The sequence below is a fragment of the Bombina bombina genome, chromosome 4, assembly GCF_027579735.1.
Source record: "Bombina bombina isolate aBomBom1 chromosome 4, aBomBom1.pri, whole genome shotgun sequence".
Lineage (NCBI taxonomy): Eukaryota > Metazoa > Chordata > Amphibia > Anura > Bombinatoridae > Bombina > Bombina bombina.
This window is the reverse complement of record NC_069502.1, coordinates 1,224,022,534-1,224,047,034: the sequence shown is the minus strand read 5'-3', so window position 1 is coordinate 1,224,047,034 and position 24,501 is coordinate 1,224,022,534. Positions and strand designations below refer to the sequence as shown.

At 40.9% G+C, this 24,501-nt stretch overlaps 1 protein-coding gene across 1 annotated transcript in view; it reads left to right on the top strand.

Moving 5' to 3' along the window:
• TCTE1 (t-complex-associated-testis-expressed 1) overlaps positions 1-24,501 on the top strand; it is a 190,377-nt gene that overhangs the window by 24,530 nt on the left and 141,346 nt on the right. The window contains exon 2 of the mRNA XM_053712820.1: positions 1,347-1,921. Coding sequence (XP_053568795.1) covers positions 1,347-1,921 — 575 coding nt within the window. The remainder of the gene's footprint in view (positions 1-1,346; positions 1,922-24,501) is intronic.

Sequence of the window (24,501 nt, the reverse complement as noted above, 5' to 3'; positions counted from 1 at the left end):
GAAGAGATATATTCCATAAGTAATGGATGACCCGTGGACTGACTACACTACAAGAGAAATACATTTATCAGGTAAGCATAAATTATGTTTTTTCTCAGGAAAACGTATGGGACAGAAAGCTACGGCTACTTCTCTTTCTTTTTGGCTGCGGAGTATCATATGTTTTGCATATGAGACTGCTGGACAGCAGCTTCCAGAGAGAGTTATGGCTCATTCCACGTGGGCTGTTGCTTCCTCATGGGCATTCAAGAATGAAGCTTCGGGGGAACGGATTTGTAAGGCTGCAACTTGGTCCTCTCTCCAAACTTTTTCAAAATTCTACAAATTTGACACTTTTGCCTCGGCTGTGGCCGCTTTTGGGAGAAAGGTTCTTCAAGCAGTGGTGCCTCCTGTCTTGTCCCTCCTGTATCATCTGTGTACTCTAGCTTGGGTATTGATTGCCATTTGTAATTAAGATGATCCGTGGACTCATCGTGTCATTAAAAAGAAAAGAAAATGTATGCTTACCTGATAAATGTATTTCTTTTTTGACACAATGAGTCCACGGCCCGCCCTGTTATTTAGACAGGTTATGTGTATGTTATAAACTTCAGACACCTCTGCACCTTGTTTCTTCCTTTCTTTCCTTAACTTCGGTCGAATGACTGGAGTGGGAGGGAGGGGAGGAGTTATTTGACAGCTTTGCTGTGGTGCTCTTTGCCGCCTCCTGCTCGGCAAGAGTGATATTCCCATTAGTAATTAAGATGATCCGTGGACTCATCATGTCAAAAAAGAAATAAATTTATCAGGTAAGTATAAATTTTCTTATTGCTCTCACACACACACAAATACATTGTCTCTCTCACACCCACAGAAACTCTCACACACAAATTCTCATGCACACAGAAACTCTCATACTCTCACACACACAAACTGTCTCTCAAAAACAGAAACTTTCTCTCGCTCTCTCGCGCGCTCTCTCTCACACACACATATTCGCTCTCGCGCTCTCTCTCTCTCACACACACATATTCGCTCTCTCTCACACATATTCGCTCTCTCTCTCACACACATATTCGCTCTCTCTCTCACACACATATTCGCTCTCTCTCTCACACACATATTCGCTCTCTCACACACATATTCGCTCTCTCACACACATATTCGCTCTCTCACACACATATTCGCTCTCTCACACACATATTCGCTCTCTCACACACATATTCGCTCTCACACACACATTCGCTCGCTCTCACACACACGCTCGCTCACACACACACATTCTCTCTCCCTCTCTCCCTCTCCCTGATTTCAGTAAGTGGTGAATGTTTTTGCTTTTGAATAATTCTTTCTTTTCCATTCCATAGATGATCCCATTCTGGAGAAGTTGCTTCCCCAGCATAGAAGCCAGGTGTTGGACAGAATCTCAGCGTCTTTGCCTCTGCAGGTCACAGCCAACCTGATCAGCCATGAAGACTATTGGAGACGTTGCAGTGCTGAGCGCTGGCCCATCTGTGACATTTCTCGCTATGGGGGCAGTTGGAAGAGGCTGTTCTTTGAGCGACACCTTGAGAACCTCATTGAATGTTTTATCCCAGATATTACAGATACTGGGCCCATTGTAATGGCAGCTCAACTGGGTAAAGACTATGTTAAGAAATTAGAGATCCAACAGCTGCTGCCTCCTGTGAAACTGAACATAAAGCAAGATGATGACCAGGAGGATTTTTCTGACATTGGGAGTGATATTGGAGATGATCTGCCCTCAATGGACCACTTTGATCTGGGCATAATGGCTAATTCCTTACATGGTCTAGAGGAGCTGCATCTAGTGTACGGTGTCAAGGGCTGTGGTATGAACTTTGAGTGGAACCTCTTTACGTTCACAGAACGGGACTGCACTTCACTGGCTAACACATTCAAGGTCCTCAGGAACCTGAAGGTAATAAATTAACTATGGATGAAAGTTACATAGAATTTGATGGTAGATAAGAACCAAAAAGGCCCATCAAGTCTATCCATATTACTGTTTTCTTAGGATAGCTTTATGCATGTCCCAGGCATTTTGTATCCTAGTATGTGTCAGGGTCACACATATGCTCAGTAGATAAATGAGCTACGGATGCCGAGGGTTACATGTAGGCTAACGTTTGTGTCTATATCGCACACAGACTCAGCAGATGAACGAAATATGGAGTGAGAGAGTCACATGTAGGGTCTGTAGATGAATGATTTATAGACTCAGTCACATGTAGGCTCAGTAGATGAATAATCTATAGACTCAGAGAGTCACATGTAGTGTTAGTACATGAATGATCCATAGACCCAGTTACATGTAGGCTCAGGAGCTGAATTATCTATAAACTCAGTTACATGTAGGCTAAGTAGATGAATGATCTATAGACTCAGTTACATGTAGGCTAAGTAGATGAATGATCTATAGACTCCGTTACATGTAGGCTCAGATGAATGATCAATAGACTCAGAGGCCCTGGTATTCAAAACCTCTCAGCTCAGGTGAGATATTTTAAAGATCCTCCAACACTGTGTTATCCCTAGTGAAATATTCAAAAGGCAGATTTTGCTTTGCTTTGCTTCTCCTAGGGGCATTCCCTGTATTTCTGTATGTGAAGGAGAGACTAACCCAGTGCAATGACATGAGAGTTCTGCTGCATTTACACTTTGTGCTTACTATTTTATATCAATTGACACTTCAGTTCTGCTACATTTAAACCTTGCACTTTCTATTTATTTTGAATGACACAATGAGTCCACAGATCATCTTAATTACTATTGGGAATACCACTCCTGCCCTGCAGGAGGCGGCAAAGAGCACCACAGCAAAGCTGTTAAATATCACCTCCCTTCCCTCCCAACCCAGTCATTCTCTTTGGTAAATTAAGTGTTAGAAAAAGATCTTCAATCAAGAGTTTATTATTTTTTAAGTAGTACAGGATTGTGCTGCTTGTCCTGGGGTTTAGCCGTAGTCCATATCAGTCTCTTCAGTAGAGCAGTGGTGGCTTTAGAGCGATAGGAACTTGTGGGACATAATTCTCACTGCGCCTCCCATACTGCTGCTGCCCTAACTATGAAAAACTGAGGGATCTTACTCAGTCCTTTTCCATTTGTTACAGGTCCATGGGAGGGAGAGGACCTCTTAAACCTGGGAGCTGCCTTGCTGTCGGGCAGATGAGGAGGTAAGTGCTGACTATCTGGGGATAGGACTCAGAAAAAGAGGCACTTGATTCAACAAGGGACAATAAAGAGACTTATGATTGGGACACTTTATTTTGATAGTAACAGCGCAGGCACTGGGGCTGGATTGCATAGGCTTATGGTGGTTTTCATCTCCCGGCGTTTTAATAATATGCACGACCGAGAGATGACTGGATTTGGCACGCCCACGATGGGCGGTTCTAGGGGAAAGCATTGCGTGCCTTTTCTTACTTCCTCTTCCTGTCAGTCGGAAGAAGAAGCTTGTTAACATTTTCTACTGCGCATCTAGTCAGAAGAAGAAGCGCTTGTTAGTATATTCAAAGCAGTGAGGGTCAATTCTTCAGACAGGTAGGCACCTCAGCAAAGTACTGCTGAGGTGTAGAGGTGATCTGCAGGGCTATTTTCTATTTCTGTATTACATATGCTAATAAAAGAAAAAACTGGGAGTGCTGTTAACGTTTTGTGGGCAATAACGTTTTTTGGGCAACTTTATTGAGGGTACACTTGGCTTATTTTTTGGATCTCAGAACCCACATGGCTAGTTTAAAACCGCTCTGGTGCGGTTCTTTGAGGCTGTAGAGACATTGAGTGAGATGGGCGGGGCCTATTTTCGCGCCTCAGATGCGCAGTTGTTTTCACGCAGCAAGCTCCAACTCCTGAGGGCCCTTGTGGATGTTTTGGGCCAAATTGAAGCTTTAACACCATATTTACTATCCCTGAGGGTAGGTAGGCGCCACAGCAGGGCTGTGGCAAGGTGCTGGGGGTGTTTTTTCCGGATTTAGGCCTAATTTAATTCCGGTTTCCACATTAAGGGGTTAAATGTTAAATTTCCTTGTGAGGCAAACTTAACTACACATATTGAGTCTGCTTGCAAAAATTTAAAAAATTTGGTGCATTTTAAAGCAGTTTTGCAGAACGTGTATGCTTTTTTTTCTCTTAAAGGCGCAGTACCGTTTTTTAAGATTGTTATTTTTTTCACTAAATAAAGTGTTTTCATGCTTGTTTGTAGTCAATACTAGGCTTTTCAACATGTCTGACATTGAAGAAAGTCATTGTTCAATATGTTTAGAAGCCATTGTGGAACCCCCACTTAGAATGTGTCCCTCATGCACTGAAAGGTCAATAAATTGCAAAGAACATATTTTATCTACTAAAAGTATGTCGCAGGATGATTCTCAGTCAGAAGGGAATCAGGTTATGCCATCTAATTCTCCCCAAGTGTCAGAACCATTAACGCCCGCACAAGCGATGCCAAGTACTTCTAGTGCGTCTAATTCTTTCACCCTGCAAGATTTGGCCGCAGTTATGAATACTACCCTCACAGAGGTTTTATCTAAGCTGCCTGGGTTGCAGGGGAAGCGCAGTAGGTCTGGTGTGAGAACAAATGCTGAGCCCTCTGATGCTTTATTAGCCATATCCGATGTACCCTCACAATGTTCTGAGTTGGGGGTGAGGGATTTGCTGTCTGAGGGAGAGATTTCTGATTCAGGAAAGATGTTCCCTCAGACAGACTCCGATATGACGGCTAATAAATTTAAACTTGAACACCTCTGCTTATTGCTCAGGGAGGTTTTAGCGACTCTGGATGATTGTGACCCTATTGTAGTTCCAGAGAGATTTGTGTAAAATAGACAGATTTCTAGAGGTTCCTGCCTACACTGATGTTTTTCCGGTCCCTAAGAGGATTTCGGACATTGTTACTAAGGAGTGGGAAAGACCAGGTATTCCGTTCGCTCCCCCTCCTACTTTTAAGAAAATGTTTCCCATATCAGACACCATGCGGGACTTGTGGCAGACGGTCCCTAAGGTGGAGGGAGTTATTTCTACTCCGGCTAAGCGTACAACTATACCTATTGAGGACAGTTGTGCTTTCAAAGATCCTATGGATAAAAAATTAGAGGGTCTCCTAAAGAAAATATTTGTTCATCAGGGTTTTCTTCTCCAACCTATGAGCGTGCATTGTTCCTGTAACTACTGCAGCTGCTTTTTGGTTCGAGGCTCTGGAGGAGGCTCTTCAGGTTGAGACCCCATTAGATGATATTCTGGATAGAATTAGAGCTCTCAAGCTAGCTAATTCTTTCATTACAGATGACGCTTTTCAACTGGCTAAATTAGCGGCAAAGAATTCAGGTTTTGCCATTTTAGCGTGTAGAGCGTTATGGCTTAAGTCCTGGTCTGCTGAAAAATCTAAGCTTTTAGCCATCCATTTCAAGGGCCTATTCGGGCCTGAACTGAAAGAGATCATTTCAGACATCACTGGAGGATAAGATAGGACCAAACAAAATAATTTTCGTTCCTTTCGAAACTTCAAAGGGGGTCCCTCTACCTCTTCCCCTGCTGCAAAGCAAGAGGGGAATTTTGCTCAATCCACGTCAGTCTGGAGACCTAACCAGACTTGGAACAAGGGTAAACAGGCCAAGAAGCCCGCTGCTGCCACCAAGACAGCATGAAGGGGTAGCCCCCGATCCGGGACCGGATCTAGTAGGGGGCAGACTTTCTCTCTTTGCTCAGGCTTGGGCAAGAGACGTTCAGGACTCCTGGGCTTTAGAAATCGTAACCCAGGGGTATCTTCTAGATTTCAAAGATTCTCCTCCAAGGGGGAGATTCCATCTTTCTCAATTGTCTGTAAACCAGACAAAAAGAGAGGCATTCTTACGCTGTGTTGAAGACCTATATACCATGGGAGTGATCTGCCCAGTTCCGAAAACAGAACAGGGACAGGGGTTCTACTCCAATCTGTTTGTGGTTCCCAAAAAAGAGGGAACCTTCAGACCAATGTTAGATCTCAAGATCCTAAACAAATTCCTCCTTCAAAATGGAGACCATTCGGACTATTTTACAAATGATCCAGGAGGGTCAATATATGACCACCGTGGACTTAAAGGATGCGTATCTACACATCCCTATCCACAAAGATCATCACCAGTTCCTCAGGTTCGCCTTTCTGGACAAGCATTACCAGTTTGTGGCTCTTCCCTTCGGGTTGGCCACAGCTCCCAGAATTTTCACAAAGGTGCTAGGGTCCCTTCTGGCGGTTATAAGGCTGCGGGGCATAGCTGTGGCGCCTTATCTGGACGATATCTTAATTCAGGCGTCGACTTACCAACTAGCCAAGTCTCACACGGACATCGTGTTGGCTTTTCTCACGGGTGGAAGGTGAACGTAAAAAAGAGTTCACTTACCCCTCTCACAAGAGTTCCTTTCCTGGGAACTCTGACAGATTCGGTGGACATGAAAATTTTTCTGATGGAGGTCAGGAAATCAAAGATTTTAACCATCTGCCGAGCTCTTCATTCCATTCCTCGGCCGTCAGTGGCTCAGTGTATGGAAGTAATCGGACTAATGGTAGCGGCAATGGACATAGTTCCGTTTGCTTGCTTGCATCTCAGACCACTGCAACTATGCATGCTCAAACAGTGGAATGGGGATTATGCAGATTTATCTCCTCAGATAAATCTGGATCAAGAGACCAGAGACTCTCTTCTTTGGCGGTTGTCGCAGGATCATCTGTCCCAGGGAATGTGTTTCCGCAGGCCAGCATGGGTCATAGTGACAACGGACGCCAGCCTATTGGGCTGGGGTGCAGTCTGGAATTCCCTGAAAGCACAGGGTTTGTGGACTCAGGAAGAGGCTCTCCCGATAAATATTCTAGAACTGAGAGCGATATTCAACGCGCTTCTGGCGTGGCCTCAGCTGGCTTCGGCCAGATTCATAAGATTCCAGTCGGACAATATCACGACTGTAGCATATATCAATCAACGGGGTAGCTACAAAGAGTTCTCTAGCGATGATAGAGGTTACCAAAATAATTCAATGGGCAATCTATATCCCAGGAGTGGAGAACTGGGAAGCGGATTTTCTAAGTCGTCAGACTTTTCATCCGGGGGTGTGGGAACTTCATCCGGAGGTGTTTGCACAATTGATTCAGCAATGGGGCACACCAGAATTGGATCTGATGGCGTCTCGTCAGAACGCCAAACTTCCTTGTTATGTGTCGAGGTCAAGGGATCCTCAGGCAGTACTGATAGATGCTCTAGCAGTACCCTGGTCGTTCAACCTGGCTTATGTGTTTCCACCATTTCCTCTCCTTCCTCGTTTGATTGCCAGAATCAAACAGGAGAGAGCTTCGGTAATTTTGATAGCACCTGCGTGGCCACACAGGTCTTGGTATGCAGACCTGGTGGACATGTCATCTCTTCCATCATGGACTCTGCCACTGAGACAGGACCTTCTGATTCAGCATCCAAATCTAGTTTCTCTGCAGCTGACTGCTTGGAGATTGAACGCTTGATTTTTTCCAAGCGGGGTTTCTCTGAGTCGGTCATAGATACCTTGATTCAGGCTCGAGGGCCTGTCACTAGAAAAAATTATCATAAGATATGGCGTAAATATCTTTATTGGTGCGAATCCAAAGGCTACTCATGGAGTACGATCAAGATTACTAGGATTTTGTCCTTTCTCCAAGAAGGATTGGAGAAGGGGCTATCAGCTAGTTCCTTAAAGGGACAGATATCTGCCTTATCAATTCTACTGCACAAGCGTCTGGCAGATGTTCTAGACGTTCAGTCGTTCTGTCAGGCTTTAGTTAGAATCAAGCCTGTGTTTAAACCTGTTGCTCCGCCATGGGGGCAGACTTTCCTTCTTCGTTCAGGCTTGGGTTCGAGATGTTTAGGATCCCTGGGCAGTAGAAATAGTGTCCCAGGGATACAAACTAGAGTTCAAAATTTTCCTCCCAGAGGCATGTTTCAAGATTATCTGTAGACCAGACAAAAAGAGTGGCGTTGTTACACTGTGTAGGGGAGACCTCTCCGACTTGGGAGTGATAGTTTCTGTTCCTATTCAGGAACAGGGTCTGGGATTTTATTCCAATCTGTTCTTGGTTCCCAAAAAAGAGGGAACCTTCAGGCCTATTTTAGATCTCAAGAGTCTAAACAAATTCCTCAGAGTACCGTCCTTCAAGATGGAAACTTTTCGTTCCATTCTCCCTTTGGTCCAAGAGGGTCAATTTATGACAACTGTGGATTTAAAGGACGCATACTTGCATGTTTCCATTCACAGGGATCATCACAAGTTTCTAAGATTTGCCTTTTTAGACAAACACTTCCAATTCGTGGCTCTTCCCTTCGGTCTTGCCACAGCTCCCAGAATTTTCTCAAAGGTTCTGGGATCACTGTTGGCGGTGCTTCGGTTACAGGGCATTTCAGTGGCACCCTATATGGACGACATCCTAGTCCAGGCTCCATCCTTACAACAAGCATGGAAATGTTGTTATCCTTCCTGCGATCCCACGGATGGAAGGTAAACTTGAAAAAGAGTTCCTTAGTCCCAAATACAAGGGTAACTTTCTTGGAAACCATAATAGATTCCCTATCAATGAAGATTTTTCTGACAGAAGTCAGGAAATCAAAGATTTTCGATACTTGTCTAGCTCTTCAGTCCACTCCTCGGCCATCAGTGGCTCAGTGCATGGATGTAATCAGGCTGATGGTAGCGGCAATGGACATCATCCCGTTTGCTCGGTTCCATCTCAGACCTCTGCAGTTAAACATGCTCAGGCAATGGAACGGAGATTATGCGGATTTGTCTCGAATACTTCGGGAGCAGGAGACAAGGGATTCTCTTCAATGGTGGTTGTCTCAAAATCCTCTCTCCTAGGGTACCTGCTTTTGCAGACCATCTTGGGTGATTGTGACAACAGACGCCAGCCTTCTAGGATGGGGAGCAGTCTGGGGCTCCTTAAAGGCTCAGGGAGTTTGGACTCAGTCAGAGTCTGTTCTACCTATAAACATTCTGGAACTGAGAGTGATCTTCAATGCTCTTCTGGCTTGGCTCCAGTTAGCCTCGATCCAGTTTATCAGGTTCCAGTCGGACAACATAACTTCAGTGGCTTACATCAATCAGGGAGATACGAGGAGTTCCTTATTGATGACAGAGGTAACCAAAATAATTCAGTCGGCGGAAACCCACTCTTACTGTCTGTCGGCGATCCACATCACAGGGGTGAACAATTGTGAGGCGGACTTCCTGAGCAGGCAGACTTTTCATTCAGGGGAGTGGGAACTCCATCCAGAAGTGTTTTCCAGCCTGATTCTCAAATGGGGTCAGCCGGAATTGGATCTCATGGCATCTCGGCAGAATGCCAGGCTTCCTAGGTACGGGTCGAGGTCCAGGGACCCTCAGACGGTACTGATAGACGCCCTGGCGGTACCTTGGACCTTCAGTCTAGCATACCTATTTCCTCCATTTGCTCTTCTTCCTCGGGTTATTGCTTGAATCAAGCAGGAGAGGGCCTCGGGAGGGCTTCCGTGATCCTCATTGCACCGGCTTGGCCTCTCAGGATTTTATACGCAGATCTGGTGGGCATGTCATCGCTGCCACCTTGGAGACTTCCGTTGAGGAAGGACCTTCTAATTCAAGGGCCCTTTCATCACCCAAATCTTCTCTGAAGCTGACTGCTTGGAGATTGAACGCTTAATTTTATCCAAGCGGGGCTTTTCAGAATCGGTCATAGAGACCATGATTCAGGCTCGTAAACCTGTAACTAGAAAGATTTTCCATAAGATATGGCATAAATATCTCTATTGGTGTGGATCCAAGGGCTACTCCTGGAGTAGAGTTAGGATCCCTAGAATTTTGTCCTTTCTTCAAGAGGGTTTGGAGAAAGGATTATCGACAAGTTCCCTATAGGGTCAAATTTCTGCCTTATCTATTTTGTTACACAAATGTCTGGCAGATGTTCCAGATGTGCAATCTTTTTGTCAGGCCTTGGTCAGGATCAGGCCTGTGTTCAAACCAGTTACTCCTCCATGGAGTCTTAATTTGGTTCTCAAAGTACTTCAAGGGGCTCCGTTTGAGCCTATGCATTCCTTAGATATTAAGTTGTTATCTTGGAAAGTTTTATTTCTTGTTGCTATTTCTTCTGCTCGCAGAGTGTCAGAGCTCTCGGCATTGCAGTATGAGTCCCCTTACCTTATTTTTCATTCAAATGAGGTAGTTTTACGTACTAAATTAGTATTTCTTCCTAAGGTTGTTTCTGATCGGAACATTAATCAGGAGATTGTTGTTCCTTACTTGTGTCCTAATCCTACCTCTCAGAAGGAACGGCTTCTGCACAATTTGGATGTGGTTCGTGCCTTAAAGTAAAATCTGCAGGCGACTAAGGATTTTCATCAGTCTTCTGCTTTGTTTGTGGTTTTCTCAGGAAAATGTAAGGGACAGAAAGCTACGGCTACTTTTTCTTTTTGGCTGAAGAGTATCATACGTTTTTGCATATGAGACTGCTGGACAGCAGCCTCCGGAGAGAGTTATGGCTTATTCCACGTGGGCTGTTGCTTCCTCATGGGCATTCAAGAATGAAGCTTCTGTGGAACAGATTTGCAATGCTGCAACTTGGTCCTCTCTTCACACTTTTTCAAAATTCTACAAATTTTAAACTTTTGCCTCGGCTGAGGCCGCTTTTGGGAGAAAGGTTCTTCAAGCAGTGGTGCCTTCCGTTTAGGTTACCTGTCTTGTTCCTCTCATATCATCTGTGTACTCTAGCTTGGGTATTGATTCCCAATAGTAATTAAGATGATCCGTGGACTCATTGCGTCATTAAAAAGAAAAGAAAATTTATGCTTACCTGATAAATTTATTTCTTTTTTACATGATGAGTCCACGGCCCGCCCTGTTTTTGAAAGAAAGGTTGTTGGTTATTATAAACTTCAGACACCTCTGCACTTCCTTTCTCTCCTTTACTTTGGTCGACTGACTGGGTTGGGAGGGAAGGGAGGTGATATTTAACAGCTTTGCTGTGCTGCTCTTTGCCGCCTCCTGCTGGGCAGGAGTGGTATTCCTAATAGTAATTAAAATGATCCGTGGACTCGGGAGCTTCCGGTAGGCGTGGCAAGAGAAGCAGCAAGATGCCGAACGGCTCGTGGAGCCAAGTGAGAGAAAAAAAGCCAGAAAAGTTCTGCCTTATCTACAGATTCCTGTTTGCGGGGTATAGCAGCTCTGCGTAGGGAACGGCTTGCAGTGGAGCAAGCGGAGTAGACGGAAGTTCACAGATTGCCATACAGTGGCCGGACGGCACTGGCCCAGACACACGCCACAGTAAGGTGCCGGAAAAGGAGCCAGTACAGATAACGGAGCGGTATGCAGCATGGCGTGACTCCAAGGAGGTAGCCGCAAATCTTCATAATTCCGTATTAACACAAGTACCCGGAATAGGCGCACGACGGACATAAGGTATCGTGACTGAAGTGGGTCTAAGGTAACAAACGGTGAAGTGGCTTGGGGTATAAGGAAACCGCCAAAGAGCTGAAAACACGGCAGAAAGGAAAATCTGAGACATATAAAAAAAACGCAAGTAACATTGAGTGTAATAATGTAATATAATTGCTGTGTAGCGTGTGTCTGTGGTAAAAATCAAGCAGAGACTGGATGCTTGGAGTAAGTGTCTGAAAGATAAGGTGCAAAGAAATAAATCCTATCACATCAGAGATTTAAAACATTGGAGTTGAAAGGCAAACATTGTGCTGGGGCTGTTTGTTTGGTTCCTGGAACAGGCAGAAGATAACAGAAATAGATGGGCCCATAAATATGAAGGAGTCTGTATATATATAATTGCCTGGGTTCTAAACAGAAAACAGGAGTAGGAAAGATTCAGGAGTAGACTGAGACAAAGATGTCTGAACACCCCCTGCTTACTGAGACATATTGGCCCGTATAAGGGGACAGCGCCACAGAGAAAGGAACATTGCAGACTGAACTATATTTTGGCACCTGCCTAAAAAAGTCATAAGATACATAGGTCTGGTTATCAGCTACTCACAAGCAGCAGTATAAAATTAAAGTGTAACATTATACACAGATCGAGGTGGATTGTGGGGGTTCTCCCAAGTATCTTGCTGAATCCTGCCATACTCAGCAGGGGGAAAAAAGAGGAACGTGGGATATAAAGAACTATAGGACCCACAAGAGTGAAAGAGCAGCTGTTGTATACATAAGCAGAGGGAAATTTGGACAGTCTTTATAAAAACCCTCTATAGAAAAAGAGAGACACTATTCACACATTGTGGGGGGGTTTATTGCACTGGGGAACGGTTGGGTATATATTTTATACAGGGAATGTATGCTGTGTAACGACGATATAAGATCTGAGGAATGTCTTAATATACTATACTGTATTGATGTAGTATAGAGCTGTATAGATAGCTGTGGAAAACTACAAAAGGATAATACTGTGGAGGTAGTAGAAGCAGCACAGTGAGGAGAGTAAAGTTAAATTCTGAATCGTTGATTTTAAGAATGTTTTGATTTGATTTAAAGTATAACAGGTATGTGCAACACTTATAAAAGGTTAAAGTAGTACATTTTAAGAATGTTTTTGATTTGATTTAAAGTATAACATGTATGCGCAACACTTATAAAAGGTTAAAGTAGTATGACTAAGAGGGGAACATAAGCAGGAAGAAGGGGCCGAAGTAACTTCCCTGTTTGATGTAAACAGCACACTCAGGATAAAGGTAGATACAGAGGGACACAATTGTAGGGAGTAATATCCATAACAGGGACAAGAGATAGGTAGCTGCTGAAAGGTTAATGGGGAAATTTGTATAGTGGTTCTTTCTCTGACGTTGTCCTCCTTCCCTTGTTGGAGCTGGCTGGTACCTGGTATATGGATAAATATATGATAAATATGAAAAATAGATCACAAATATGCCGATAAAAAAAGACAAAAAATTGAAATCTTTGCATGAAAGCATTACAGAAACAGACATAGAAAACACGAGCAAGAATACAGAGACTCAGTTAACCATAAATCAACTAGCTGATCTGATATTACCACAGTTCGAGATCATAAAGAGAGAGATAGTGGATCTAGCACAAGATGTAAAACAATTTTCATCTAGAATGACTGAGGTAGAAAATAGGGTTTCCGACCTAGAGGACAAAGTATATACACAAGAAACAGACATAAGTTCACAGGCAGACCAGATTAAATCTCTACAGCTAAAGGTAGAAGATCTTGAAGACAGGTCTAGACGTAGTAACGTAAGAATAGTGGGTCTACCAGAGACCAAGGAATTTGAGGATCTGTTAAAATTTGGGTCAATATCCCTACCGAAGCTGATAGGAATGCAGATGCAGGAGGAAAAACTACAAGTGGAAAGGGCACACAGAATTGGACAGTATAGAGTACCACAAGAGGGCAACTCACGTCCACGTATGGTTTTAATCAAATACTTTCAAGATAAGATAAATATTATGCGGCAGTACAGGATTAACCAACCACTTATGATAGAACAGAAGCAGGTGTATTTATTTCAGGACTTTTCTCTAGAAACCTCCACCAAACGGAAAGCTATGGCGCCATATTGTACGGGATTAATTAAAGCAGGCTTAAGAGCAACAATGAGATACCCTGCAAAAATTACAGTACTTAGTATGGATGGCACCGTAGCTTTAAATTCGGTGGACGAAGCTAAGACATTCTGCAAAGAAAATAATATTGTAGTATGAAAGGTAAACTATTAGTGAATTTGATTTTCTTTTCAGAGGGGAGCAGACAAAGAGATTGTGTGGGTATGACAATTGTGACAAAGAATGTGGGTGGAGAAGCCTTGGGTTTTTTTCTTTTTCCTTTTTTTTTTTTTTTTTTTTTCTCTCTCTCTTCTTTTTTTCTCATGTCTCTCTCTCCTGCCCACCCCCCCTGTGTAAATGGCTAGAAGGATGGCTCCGTTAAAAATAATATCTTGGAACGTGGGGGGTATCACCTCCCCTGTTAAACGTAGAAATGTACTTAGAATGGTTAAAAAAGGTAATCCGGATATTATATGTTTACAGGAACTACATCTTAAAAAAGTAGAGATAGACAAATTAAAAACAAACTGGATAGCGGAGATTATTGCTACACCATGTAGCAAGCGTAAGAGGGGGGTGGCTATTCTTTTAAATAAAAATCTGGATTATAATATTTTAAAACAAGAATTAGACACTATAGGGAGATATATAATAATACAATTAAAGGTAGATAATACAGTCTGGACTATCTGCAACATATATGGACCTAATGGGCTTGAAAAAGATTTCTGGCGACAAATGAAACAAAAACTATTACCATTTCTAGGCCAGAACCTAATTATAGTTGGAGATATGAACATAACACTATATCCAGAAATTGATAGACATAAGCTAAGGTGTAAACAGGCCAATTTCAGGGAAGCAAAATGTTTGAGGAACTTTTTAACTGCATTGAAAGTAAAAGATATTTGGCGATTGCAACACCCAGATGACCGGACATTTACGTGCGAATCCAAAACACACAGAAACTTTTCACGCATAGACATGTTTTTGATAGACGAACAGCTCCTCAGGTATGAAATAGAGACAGACATCTCTGATATAATACTGTCAGACCATGCTATAATTACATTGACAATAGCTGCTAGAGACAGGTCCCAAAGAAAGACAAACACATTTCATTTTCCGGGGTATCTATGTAATAATCCGCAATTTGCAAATTGGGTGAATCAGAAATGGCAGGAATATTATACACATAATCAACAGATAAACAATACGGAAATTCTATGGGAAGCAGGGAAAGCTGTAATGAGAGGGGAGATGAAAGCATACATGGTAAAGATGGTCCGTAAGCTGAAAGCAAGGGAAATTCAACTGGCAAATCAATTGAGAAATGCTTTTGGGAGGTATAGAAGCAACCCAAATGATCTTAACTGGCGTAGATATTTAAAAACAAAAGAAGAAAGGGAGACTTTCCTCAAAGAAAAATGGGCTAGGGAAGATCTAAAGGCAAGGGTAATATATCAGGGCTACCATGGCCTAAACGCAAAACATTTAGCAAAGATAACCAAATTCCGTAAGAAAAGTAATTTAGTAGGAGCAATCAGGGTTGGAGACAAATGCCTCACAACATCTGTTGATATCAGGGAGGCCTTTCTAGATTACTATAGAAAACTTTATAGTAAGCAACAGATAAATAACAAGGAAAAGGAAAGGTTTTGGCAGAGGGTGAAGCTGCCACAGATAGAATGGGAAGCACTCCTACAAATAAACCAGCCAATTGAGGAGGCAGAAGTTGTCCAAATAATTAAAAATTCCAAAACAGGGAAAGCGGCAGGACCAGATGGGCTGCCCGCGGAATTCTATAAAATAACAGTAGATATAATACCAGCCCTATTAACAAAACTATATAATGATTATTATCAGAATAGGGAGATGAATTCGAGATACTTTACAGATTCGATAATTACACTGATTCACAAGAAAGGGAAAGACCCAGAAAATTTAGCATCTTATCGCCCCATATCTTTATTGAATCAAGATTATAAAATATTAATGTCAATTATTTCAGCAAGGCTTAAAAAAATAATAGCAGAACTGATTCATCCAGACCAGGCTGGGTTCATCCCGGGACGAAATGCAGTTTGTAACATGCGTAGGGTTCAGACAATCTTGGATCACTTTTATCAGCTCGGCAGGGTGGAAGGGAAACTACCTAAGAAAGACTTAGCAATTGTTACAATAGACGCAGAAAAGGCGTTTGATTCCATTATATGGAATCATCTGGTGTCAACATTAGAGAACTTTGCAGACTGAACTATATTTTGAGAAAGGAACATTGCAGACTGAACTATATTTTGGCACCTGCCTAAAAAAGTCATAAGATACATAGGTCTGGTTATCAGCTACTCACAAGCAGCAGTATAAAATTAAAGTGTAACATTATACACAGATCGAGGTGGATTGTGGGGGTTCTCCCAAGTATCTTGCTGAATCCTGCCATACTCAGCAGGGGGAAAAAAGAGGAACGTGGGATATAAAGAACTATAGGACCCACAAGAGTGAAAGAGCAGCTGTTGTATACATAAGCAGAGGGAAATTTGGACAGTCTTTATAAAAACCCTCTATAGAAAAAGAGAGACACTATTCACACATTGTGGGGGGGTTTATTGCACTGGGGAACGGTTGGGTATATATTTTATACAGGGAATGTATGCTGTGTAACGACGATATAAGATCTGAGGAATGTCTTAATATACTATACTGTATTGATGTAGTATAGAGCTGTATAGATAGCTGTGGAAAACTACAAAAGGATAATACTGTGGAGGTAGTAGAAGCAGCACAGTGAGGAGAGTAAAGTTAAATTCTGAATCGTTGATTTTAAGAATGTTTTGATTTGATTTAAAGTATAACAGGTATGTGCAACACTTATAAAAGGTTAAAGTAGTACATTTTAAGAATGTTTTTGATTTGATTTAAAGTATAACATGTATGCGCAACACTTATAAAAGGTTAAAGTAGTATGACTAAGAGGGGAACATAAGCAGGAAGAAGGGGCCGAAGTAACTTCCCTGTTTGATGTAAACAGCACACTCAGGATAAAGGTAGATACAGAGGGACACAATTGTAGGGAGTAATATCCATAACAGGGACAAGAGATAGGTAGCTGCTGAAAGGTTAATGGGGAAATTTGTATAGTGGTTCTTTCTCTGACGTTGTCCTCCTTCCCTTGTTGGAGCTGGCTGGTACCTGGTATATGGATAAATATATGATAAATATGAAAAATAGATCACAAATATGCCGATAAAAAAAGACAAAAAATTGAAATCTTTGCATGAAAGCATTACAGAAACAGACATAGAAAACACGAGCAAGAATACAGAGACTCAGTTAACCATAAATCAACTAGCTGATCTGATATTACCACAGTTCGAGATCATAAAGAGAGAGATAGTGGATCTAGCACAAGATGTAAAACAATTTTCATCTAGAATGACTGAGGTAGAAAATAGGGTTTCCGACCTAGAGGACAAAGTATATACACAAGAAACAGACATAAGTTCACAGGCAGACCAGATTAAATCTCTACAGCTAAAGGTAGAAGATCTTGAAGACAGGTCTAGACGTAGTAACGTAAGAATAGTGGGTCTACCAGAGACCAAGGAATTTGAGGATCTGTTAAAATTTGGGTCAATATCCCTACCGAAGCTGATAGGAATGCAGATGCAGGAGGAAAAACTACAAGTGGAAAGGGCACACAGAATTGGACAGTATAGAGTACCACAAGAGGGCAACTCACGTCCACGTATGGTTTTAATCAAATACTTTCAAGATAAGATAAATATTATGCGGCAGTACAGGATTAACCAACCACTTATGATAGAACAGAAGCAGGTGTATTTATTTCAGGACTTTTCTCTAGAAACCTCCACCAAACGGAAAGCTATGGCGCCATATTGTACGGGATTAATTAAAGCAGGCTTAAGAGCAACAATGAGATACCCTGCAAAAATTACAGTACTTAGTATGGATGGCACCGTAGCTTTAAATTCGGTGGACGAAGCTAAGACATTCTGCAAAGAAAATAATATTGTAGTATGAAAGGTAAACTATTAGTGAATTTGATTTTCTTTTCAGAGGGGAGCAGACAAAGAGATTGTGTGGGTATGACAATTGTGACAAAGAATGTGGGTGGAGAAGCCTTGGGTTTTTTTCTTTTTCCTTTTTTTTTTTTTTCTCTCTCTCTTCTTTTTTTCTCATGTCTCTCTCTCCTGCCCACCCCCCCTGTGTAAATGGCTAGAAGGATGGCTCCGTTAAAAATAATATCTTGGAACGTGGGGGGTATCACCTCCCCTGTTAAACGTAGAAATGTACTTAGAATGGTTAAAAAAGGTAATCCGGATATTATATGTTTACAGGAACTACATCTTAAAAAAGTAGAGATAGACAAATTAAAAACAAACTGGATAGCGGAGATTATTGCTACACCATGTAGCAAGCGTAAGAGGGGGGTGGCTATTCTTTTAAATAAAAATCTGGATTATAATATTTTAAAACAAGAATTAGACACTATAGGGAGATATATAATAATACAATTAAAGGTAGATAATACAGTCTGGACTATCTGCAACATATATGGACCTAATGGGCTTGAAAAAGATTTCTGGCGACAAATGAAACAAAAACTATTACCATTTCTAGGCCAGAACCTAATTATAGTTGGAGATATGAACATAACACTATATCCAGAAATTGATAGACATAAGCTAAGGTGTAAACAGGCCAATTTCAGGGAAGCAAAATGTTTGAGGAACTTTTTAACTGCATTGAAAGTAAAAGATATTTGGCGATTGCAACACCCAGATGACCGGACATTTACGTGCGAATCCAAAACACACAGAAACTTTTCACGCATAGACATGTTTTTGATAGACGAACAGCTCCTCAGGTATGAAATAGAGACAGACATCTCTGATATAATACTGTCAGACCATGCTATAATTACATTGACAATAGCTGCTAGAGACAGGTCCCAAAGAAAGACAAACACATTTCATTTTCCGGGGTATCTATGTAATAATCCGCAATTTGCAAATTGGGTGAATCAGAAATGGCAGGAATATTATACACATAATCAACAGATAAACAATACGGAAATTCTATGGGAAGCAGGGAAAGCTGTAATGAGAGGGGAGATGAAAGCATACATGGTAAAGATGGTCCGTAAGCTGAAAGCAAGGGAAATTCAACTGGCAAATCAATTGAGAAATGCTTTTGGGAGGTATAGAAGCAACCCAAATGATCTTAACTGGCGTAGATATTTAAAAACAAAAGAAGAAAGGGAGACTTTCCTCAAAGAAAAATGGGCTAGGGAAGATCTAAAGGCAAGGGTAATATATCAGGGCTACCATGGCCTAAACGCAAAACATTTAGCAAAGATAACCAAATTCCGTAAGAAAAGTAATTTAGTAGGAGCAATCAGGGTTGGAGACAAATGCCTCACAACATCTGTTGATATCAGGGAGGCCTTTCTAGATTACTATAGAAAACTTTATAGTAAGCAACAGATAAATAACAAGGAAAAGGAAAGGTTTTGGCAGAGGGTGAAGCTGCCACAGATAGAATGGGAAGCACTCCTACAAATAAACCAGCCAATTGAGGAGGCAGAAGTTGTCCAAATAATTAAAAATTCCAAAACAGGGAAAGCGGCAGGACCAGATGGGCTGCCCGCGGAATTCTATAAAATAACAGTAGATATAATACCAGCCCTATTAACAAAACTATATAATGATTATTATCAGAATAGGGAGATGAATTCGAGATACTTTACAGATTCGATAATTACACTGATTCACAAGAAAGGGAAAGACCCAGAAAATTTAGCATCTTATCGCCCCATATCTTTATTGAATCAAGATTATAAAATATTAATGTCAATTATTTCAGCAAGGCTTAAAAAAATAATAGCAGAACTGATTCATCCAGACCAGGCTGGGTTCATCCCGGGACGAAATGCAGTTTGTAACATGCGTAGGGTTCAGACAATCTTGGATCACTTTTATCAGCTCGGCAGGGTGGAAGGGAAACTACCTAAGAAAGACTTAGCAATTGTTACAATAGACGCAGAAAAGGCGTTTGATTCCATTATATGGAATCATCTGGTGTCAACATTAGAGAACTTTGGGTTTTCCGGAAACCTTGTCGAGCTGGTTAAACTGATCTATAATAAACCAAAATCACAATTATTAGTAAACGGGGAGCTTTCAGAACATATTACACTAGAGAAAGGCACACGTCAGGGGTGCCCACTTTCCCCTCTATTATTTGATTTAGCACTTGAACCCCTCGCAGTAAAGATTAGGATGGATATACAAGCATTAACCATAGGGGAACAAAAGACATTAATATCCTTATACGCAGATGACATTCTATTGTTCATACAAGAATCTGATAAAAATATCCCGTTAGTGATGGATATCATAGGTAGATTTAGTACTTTCACGGGATATAAAATCAACCCCTCGAAGTCAGAATTACTGTGGGTGATCAAAACCAGATTAAGCGTAAATAATGTTTTTAAAGAGGTTAAACACATTAATTATCTAGGGATTAAAATGGGGAAGAACCCAGACGAATGGTATCAGTTAAATTATAAAGTGGTTTTTGATAACTTGCAAGCAAATCTTGAGAAATGGAATCTGTATTATCTTTCACTTTCAGCAAGGATAATGCTGCTAAAAACAATTTTTTTCCCGAAGGTATTATTTCTCCTACAAAATATACCAATTTTTATACCACAAAGAGATATAGATAGATATAACAAGTTATGTGCATGTTTTATCTGGGGGAAAAAGAAACCTCGCCCCTCAGTAAAAAAGAATTTTGGAGGATTCGCACTTCCTAGTATCAAATACTACAATATTATCACAATATTGAAATTTGGTTTAGACTGGCTCACAAACTCAGACTATGTTACACACTACGAGTTAGAATCAGAGTTGATCAAACCATACAATTTAAAGGCCATATTGCATTGCCCATACAACAAACTACCAAGGCAGATAGGATACCTTAGTACCATAGCAAATATAGTAAGGGCATGGCAAAAGTACTGTAATTTACTGAGTCTGAAGTTTCAGGTCTCAAGACACTTACCCATAGTGGGCTGTGTGGATTTTATACCAGGAATACAAAATGAGGTATTTCTTGAATGGAAAGCCAAAGGGATTATTGATTTTGCACAGTTAAGAAGGGGGCAGAATGGTGAGATAGAATCATATGCGAACCTAGCCGCAGAATTCCAATTGCCCGCAAAAATTTTTTTTGCATATCTGCAAACCCGACACTACATTGTTACACAGAATACCCATTTTGGCACTGACTGGCAACAAGCTCAAATAGACTCAGGTCTTAAGATTTACAAGGCAGGAATAAGGTCGATCTCATACTGGTACCAACAAATAATGCTGATACTGGGACAATCTCACATAAATACCCTGAAAGATAAACTTTACAAATATTTCACTACAATACAAGTAGAAGAGATCGCTGGAAGTAATTAAATTGGCAGAGGAAGCGACAGATAGGGTGAACTGGAGAGAATCTCAGCTCAAATTAATAAACCAATATCATCTGGCGCCAGAGAGAGTAGGTAAATGGACTACGGTACAACAAAGCGAGTGCAGCAGATGTAGGGAACAGAAAGCTAATTTATTACATTGTTTATGGGGATGCCCCAAAATTCAGCAATTTTGGTTAAGAGTACAATACTGGATAAATAAATATCAGAATGTAAGGGTGATATTAGATCCATTACAAATATTCTTTCTGAGTAAAAAGGGGAATGTGGGTGATAGGATCTTCCTGAATACAATAATCTTAGCTGCACGGAATTTAATATTTACTAAATGGAAAAATAAAGCAGCACCGAGTATGCAGGAGTTGGTAAACGTTATTAAATTACAAATGGTAATAGAACGGCAAGACTTGAAATTGAGATCTATAAAATCCTACAGAAATTTTTTTAAAAAATGGAAGAAGTATATCTGCTCTTGGCCGATGCCAAGCCAAAAACAATTTATTACACCGCTTATAAATGCTATACCCTTTATGGAATTAATTACAGCAGAGGTTTTACCCCTACAGTGGATAGTCTAAAGTGTTCAGTTGTATCAACAAGGGGCAGGGGCTGTAGGGAGATGGGTGGAGGAGAGAGAGCATGGGGAATGCTATATATGTATTTATTGTAATAAGTAAGGTTTTTTTTTTTTTTTTTTTTTGTTGTTTGTTTTGTTTGTTTTTTTTGTTTTTTTTGTTTTGTTTTTTTTTCTCTTTTTCTCTTTCTTTTTTCTCCTTCTTTCGCTCTTCTTATGTCCTGGCATCCCAATAGGTAAAGTAAAATATCGTGGCAAAAGTGTTGCTACATTCATCCTGGTTACTGAAAATATGCTAAATTAGAACAGTCATGGTATTTAATGCTGGACTATAATATTTTACAGTCACTATATAGATTATTGTTTGATATGTATTTCTGTTTTCCGATGCCAGTTCGATACTTGATTGTAATATGATTTTTGAGACATTTGAATCTCCAATGTATGATATGTGTGATGAAAATCTTAATAAAAAGTATATAAAAAAAAAAAAAAAAATGATCCGTGGACTCATCGTGTCAAAGAAATAAATTTATCAGGTAAGCATACATTTTCTTTTTTGTATTTTAATTTGTATACAGCAATTTATTTAGGATTGTATTTTTTCAAATTCTGATTATTCTTTCACAGTTTCTCATACTTTGTGTATAAATAGGTGTATATTTTACAAATTAGATTGCACTTTGAATGTCTTATTTAAATTTATTTGAAATAAAATTCAAAGTGTCAGCTTCAGTTTCCCAGAGTGTGTCATTACTTTCTAAAGGCCAGATAATCAAACATTCTCTAATGAGAATAAAGTGCTGACTTACTATTTGGGGAATTTTTAGAAAATTAACTAAAGATCTAATCTCTGGTTAATTTTCGGAGCGCTAACTTGAAATGGCTGGTTATTTATCGCACGCACGCAAACTGGCAAATTTGCATGCTTGTGGACGTATGATAATTTAACACTCAACTTGTAATCTAGCCATAAATGTATTAAATTACAAATGAGAGTGCAAATCTTAAGTGCAATAATACTGAAAGGATCCAATCTGATAGTGTCTTCTATGGACATTATTCCATTTGCTTGCTTCCATCTCAGACCTCTACAACTATACATGCTGAAACAATGGAATGGAGATCAATTAAACCTATCTCAACGGATTGTCCTAGACAGCCAAATGAGAGAATCTCTCTCCTGGTGGCTCTGTCAGGATCACCTGTCCGTAAGCATGTACTTCTTCAAACCGTCCTGGGAGATTGTGACTACAGATGCTAGCCTTTCGGGCTGGGGAGCAGTCTGGGGTGCCAGGATGGCTCAGGGGATTTGGTCCCGAGAAGAATCCTCTCTTCCAATCAATATTCTAGAGCTCCGGGTGATTCTCAATGTTCTAAGGGCATGGCCCCAGCTCAGTTCTGCCCGGTATATCAGATTTCAATCGGACAATATTACCTCTGTCGCTTACATAAATCATCAGGGAGGAACAAGAAGTTCCTTAGCGATGAACGAAGTGTCCCAAATACTTCAATGGGCGGAGGTTCACAACTGCTGCCGCTCAGCAATTCACATTCCGGGGGGTGGACAACTGGGAAGTAGACTTCCTCAGCACACAATCCTTTCTCCCGGGGGAGTGGTCCCTCCACCCTGAGGTGTTTTCAGAAATAACCCTCAGATGGGGGGTGCCGGAAATAGATCTCATGGCCTCTCGTCTCAATGCCAAGCTACCCAGGTACGGGTCGAGTTAGAGAAATCCTCAAGCAGAGTTGGTAGACGTGTTAGCGGTTCACTGGAGGTTCAGTCTCGTATATATCTTTTTCCTCCATTGGCTCTTCTTCCTCGAGTAGTGGCTCGCATCAAACAGGAGCGGGCCAGAGTGATTCTAATAGCTCCTTTGTGGCCATGAAGGACCTGGTTTGCAGATCTAGTGAGGATGTCCTCCTCCCCTCCCTGGAGATTACCTTATCGGAAGGACCTTCTAATACAGGGTCCTTTCCTTCATCAGAATCTAGACTCTCTACGTTTGTATGCGTGGCTCTTGAAGGTCTAGTCTTAGCCAAGAGAGGTTTCTCGGATAAAGTCATAGATACCTTAATCCAGGCTCGGAAGTCAGTTACTAGGCGCATTTACCATAAGGTTTGGCGGACTTATCTTTATTGGTGTGAGGAACGTGGTGTTCCATGGCACAAGGTGAAGGTTTCGGTTCTTTTAGCCTTTCTCCAAGATGGATTGGAGAAGGGTTTATCTGCTAGTTCCCTGAAAGGTCAGATAACGGCCCTTTTAGTTTTGCTGCATAGGAGATTAGCTAATCTCCTGGATGTACCAGGCCCTGGTCAGAATCAGACCAGTGTTCAGAAGTGTTGCTCCTACTTGGAGCCTCAACCTTGTTCGTAGTGTCAGTATATGGCCGAGTTATAATACAATATATTTAATAATTTATCTTTAAAATAACCCCCCCCAATAAAAACGCATATACAAAACAATAAAATTAATGTAAATTCCTAAATTCTTTATATTAGTTAAATTTTATAGACACATTGAATTATATTTATAGACAACCAGATATGAATCAAACTATACACGTTTAAACTGTTATAATATGCTATGCAAAGATCATAAAAATTACTTTATTCACAATAATCTCTCAAATCAGAGTTGCATTTAAATATCACAATGAGATGCCAAGGTATGGTTTGTTAGCTTCCAGACAAATATGCTTAAGCTATTTAGCCCACAAATGATCCTATACATCTCTAATTAAAAACACCAGAAGTTATATATATTCTTAATGTAAACAGCTAGTTTATATGCCAATTTATCTAAGCTGAAATAAATTCTTAATTATTTACAATTAAGAAAAAATCTAAAATATATATGTATATT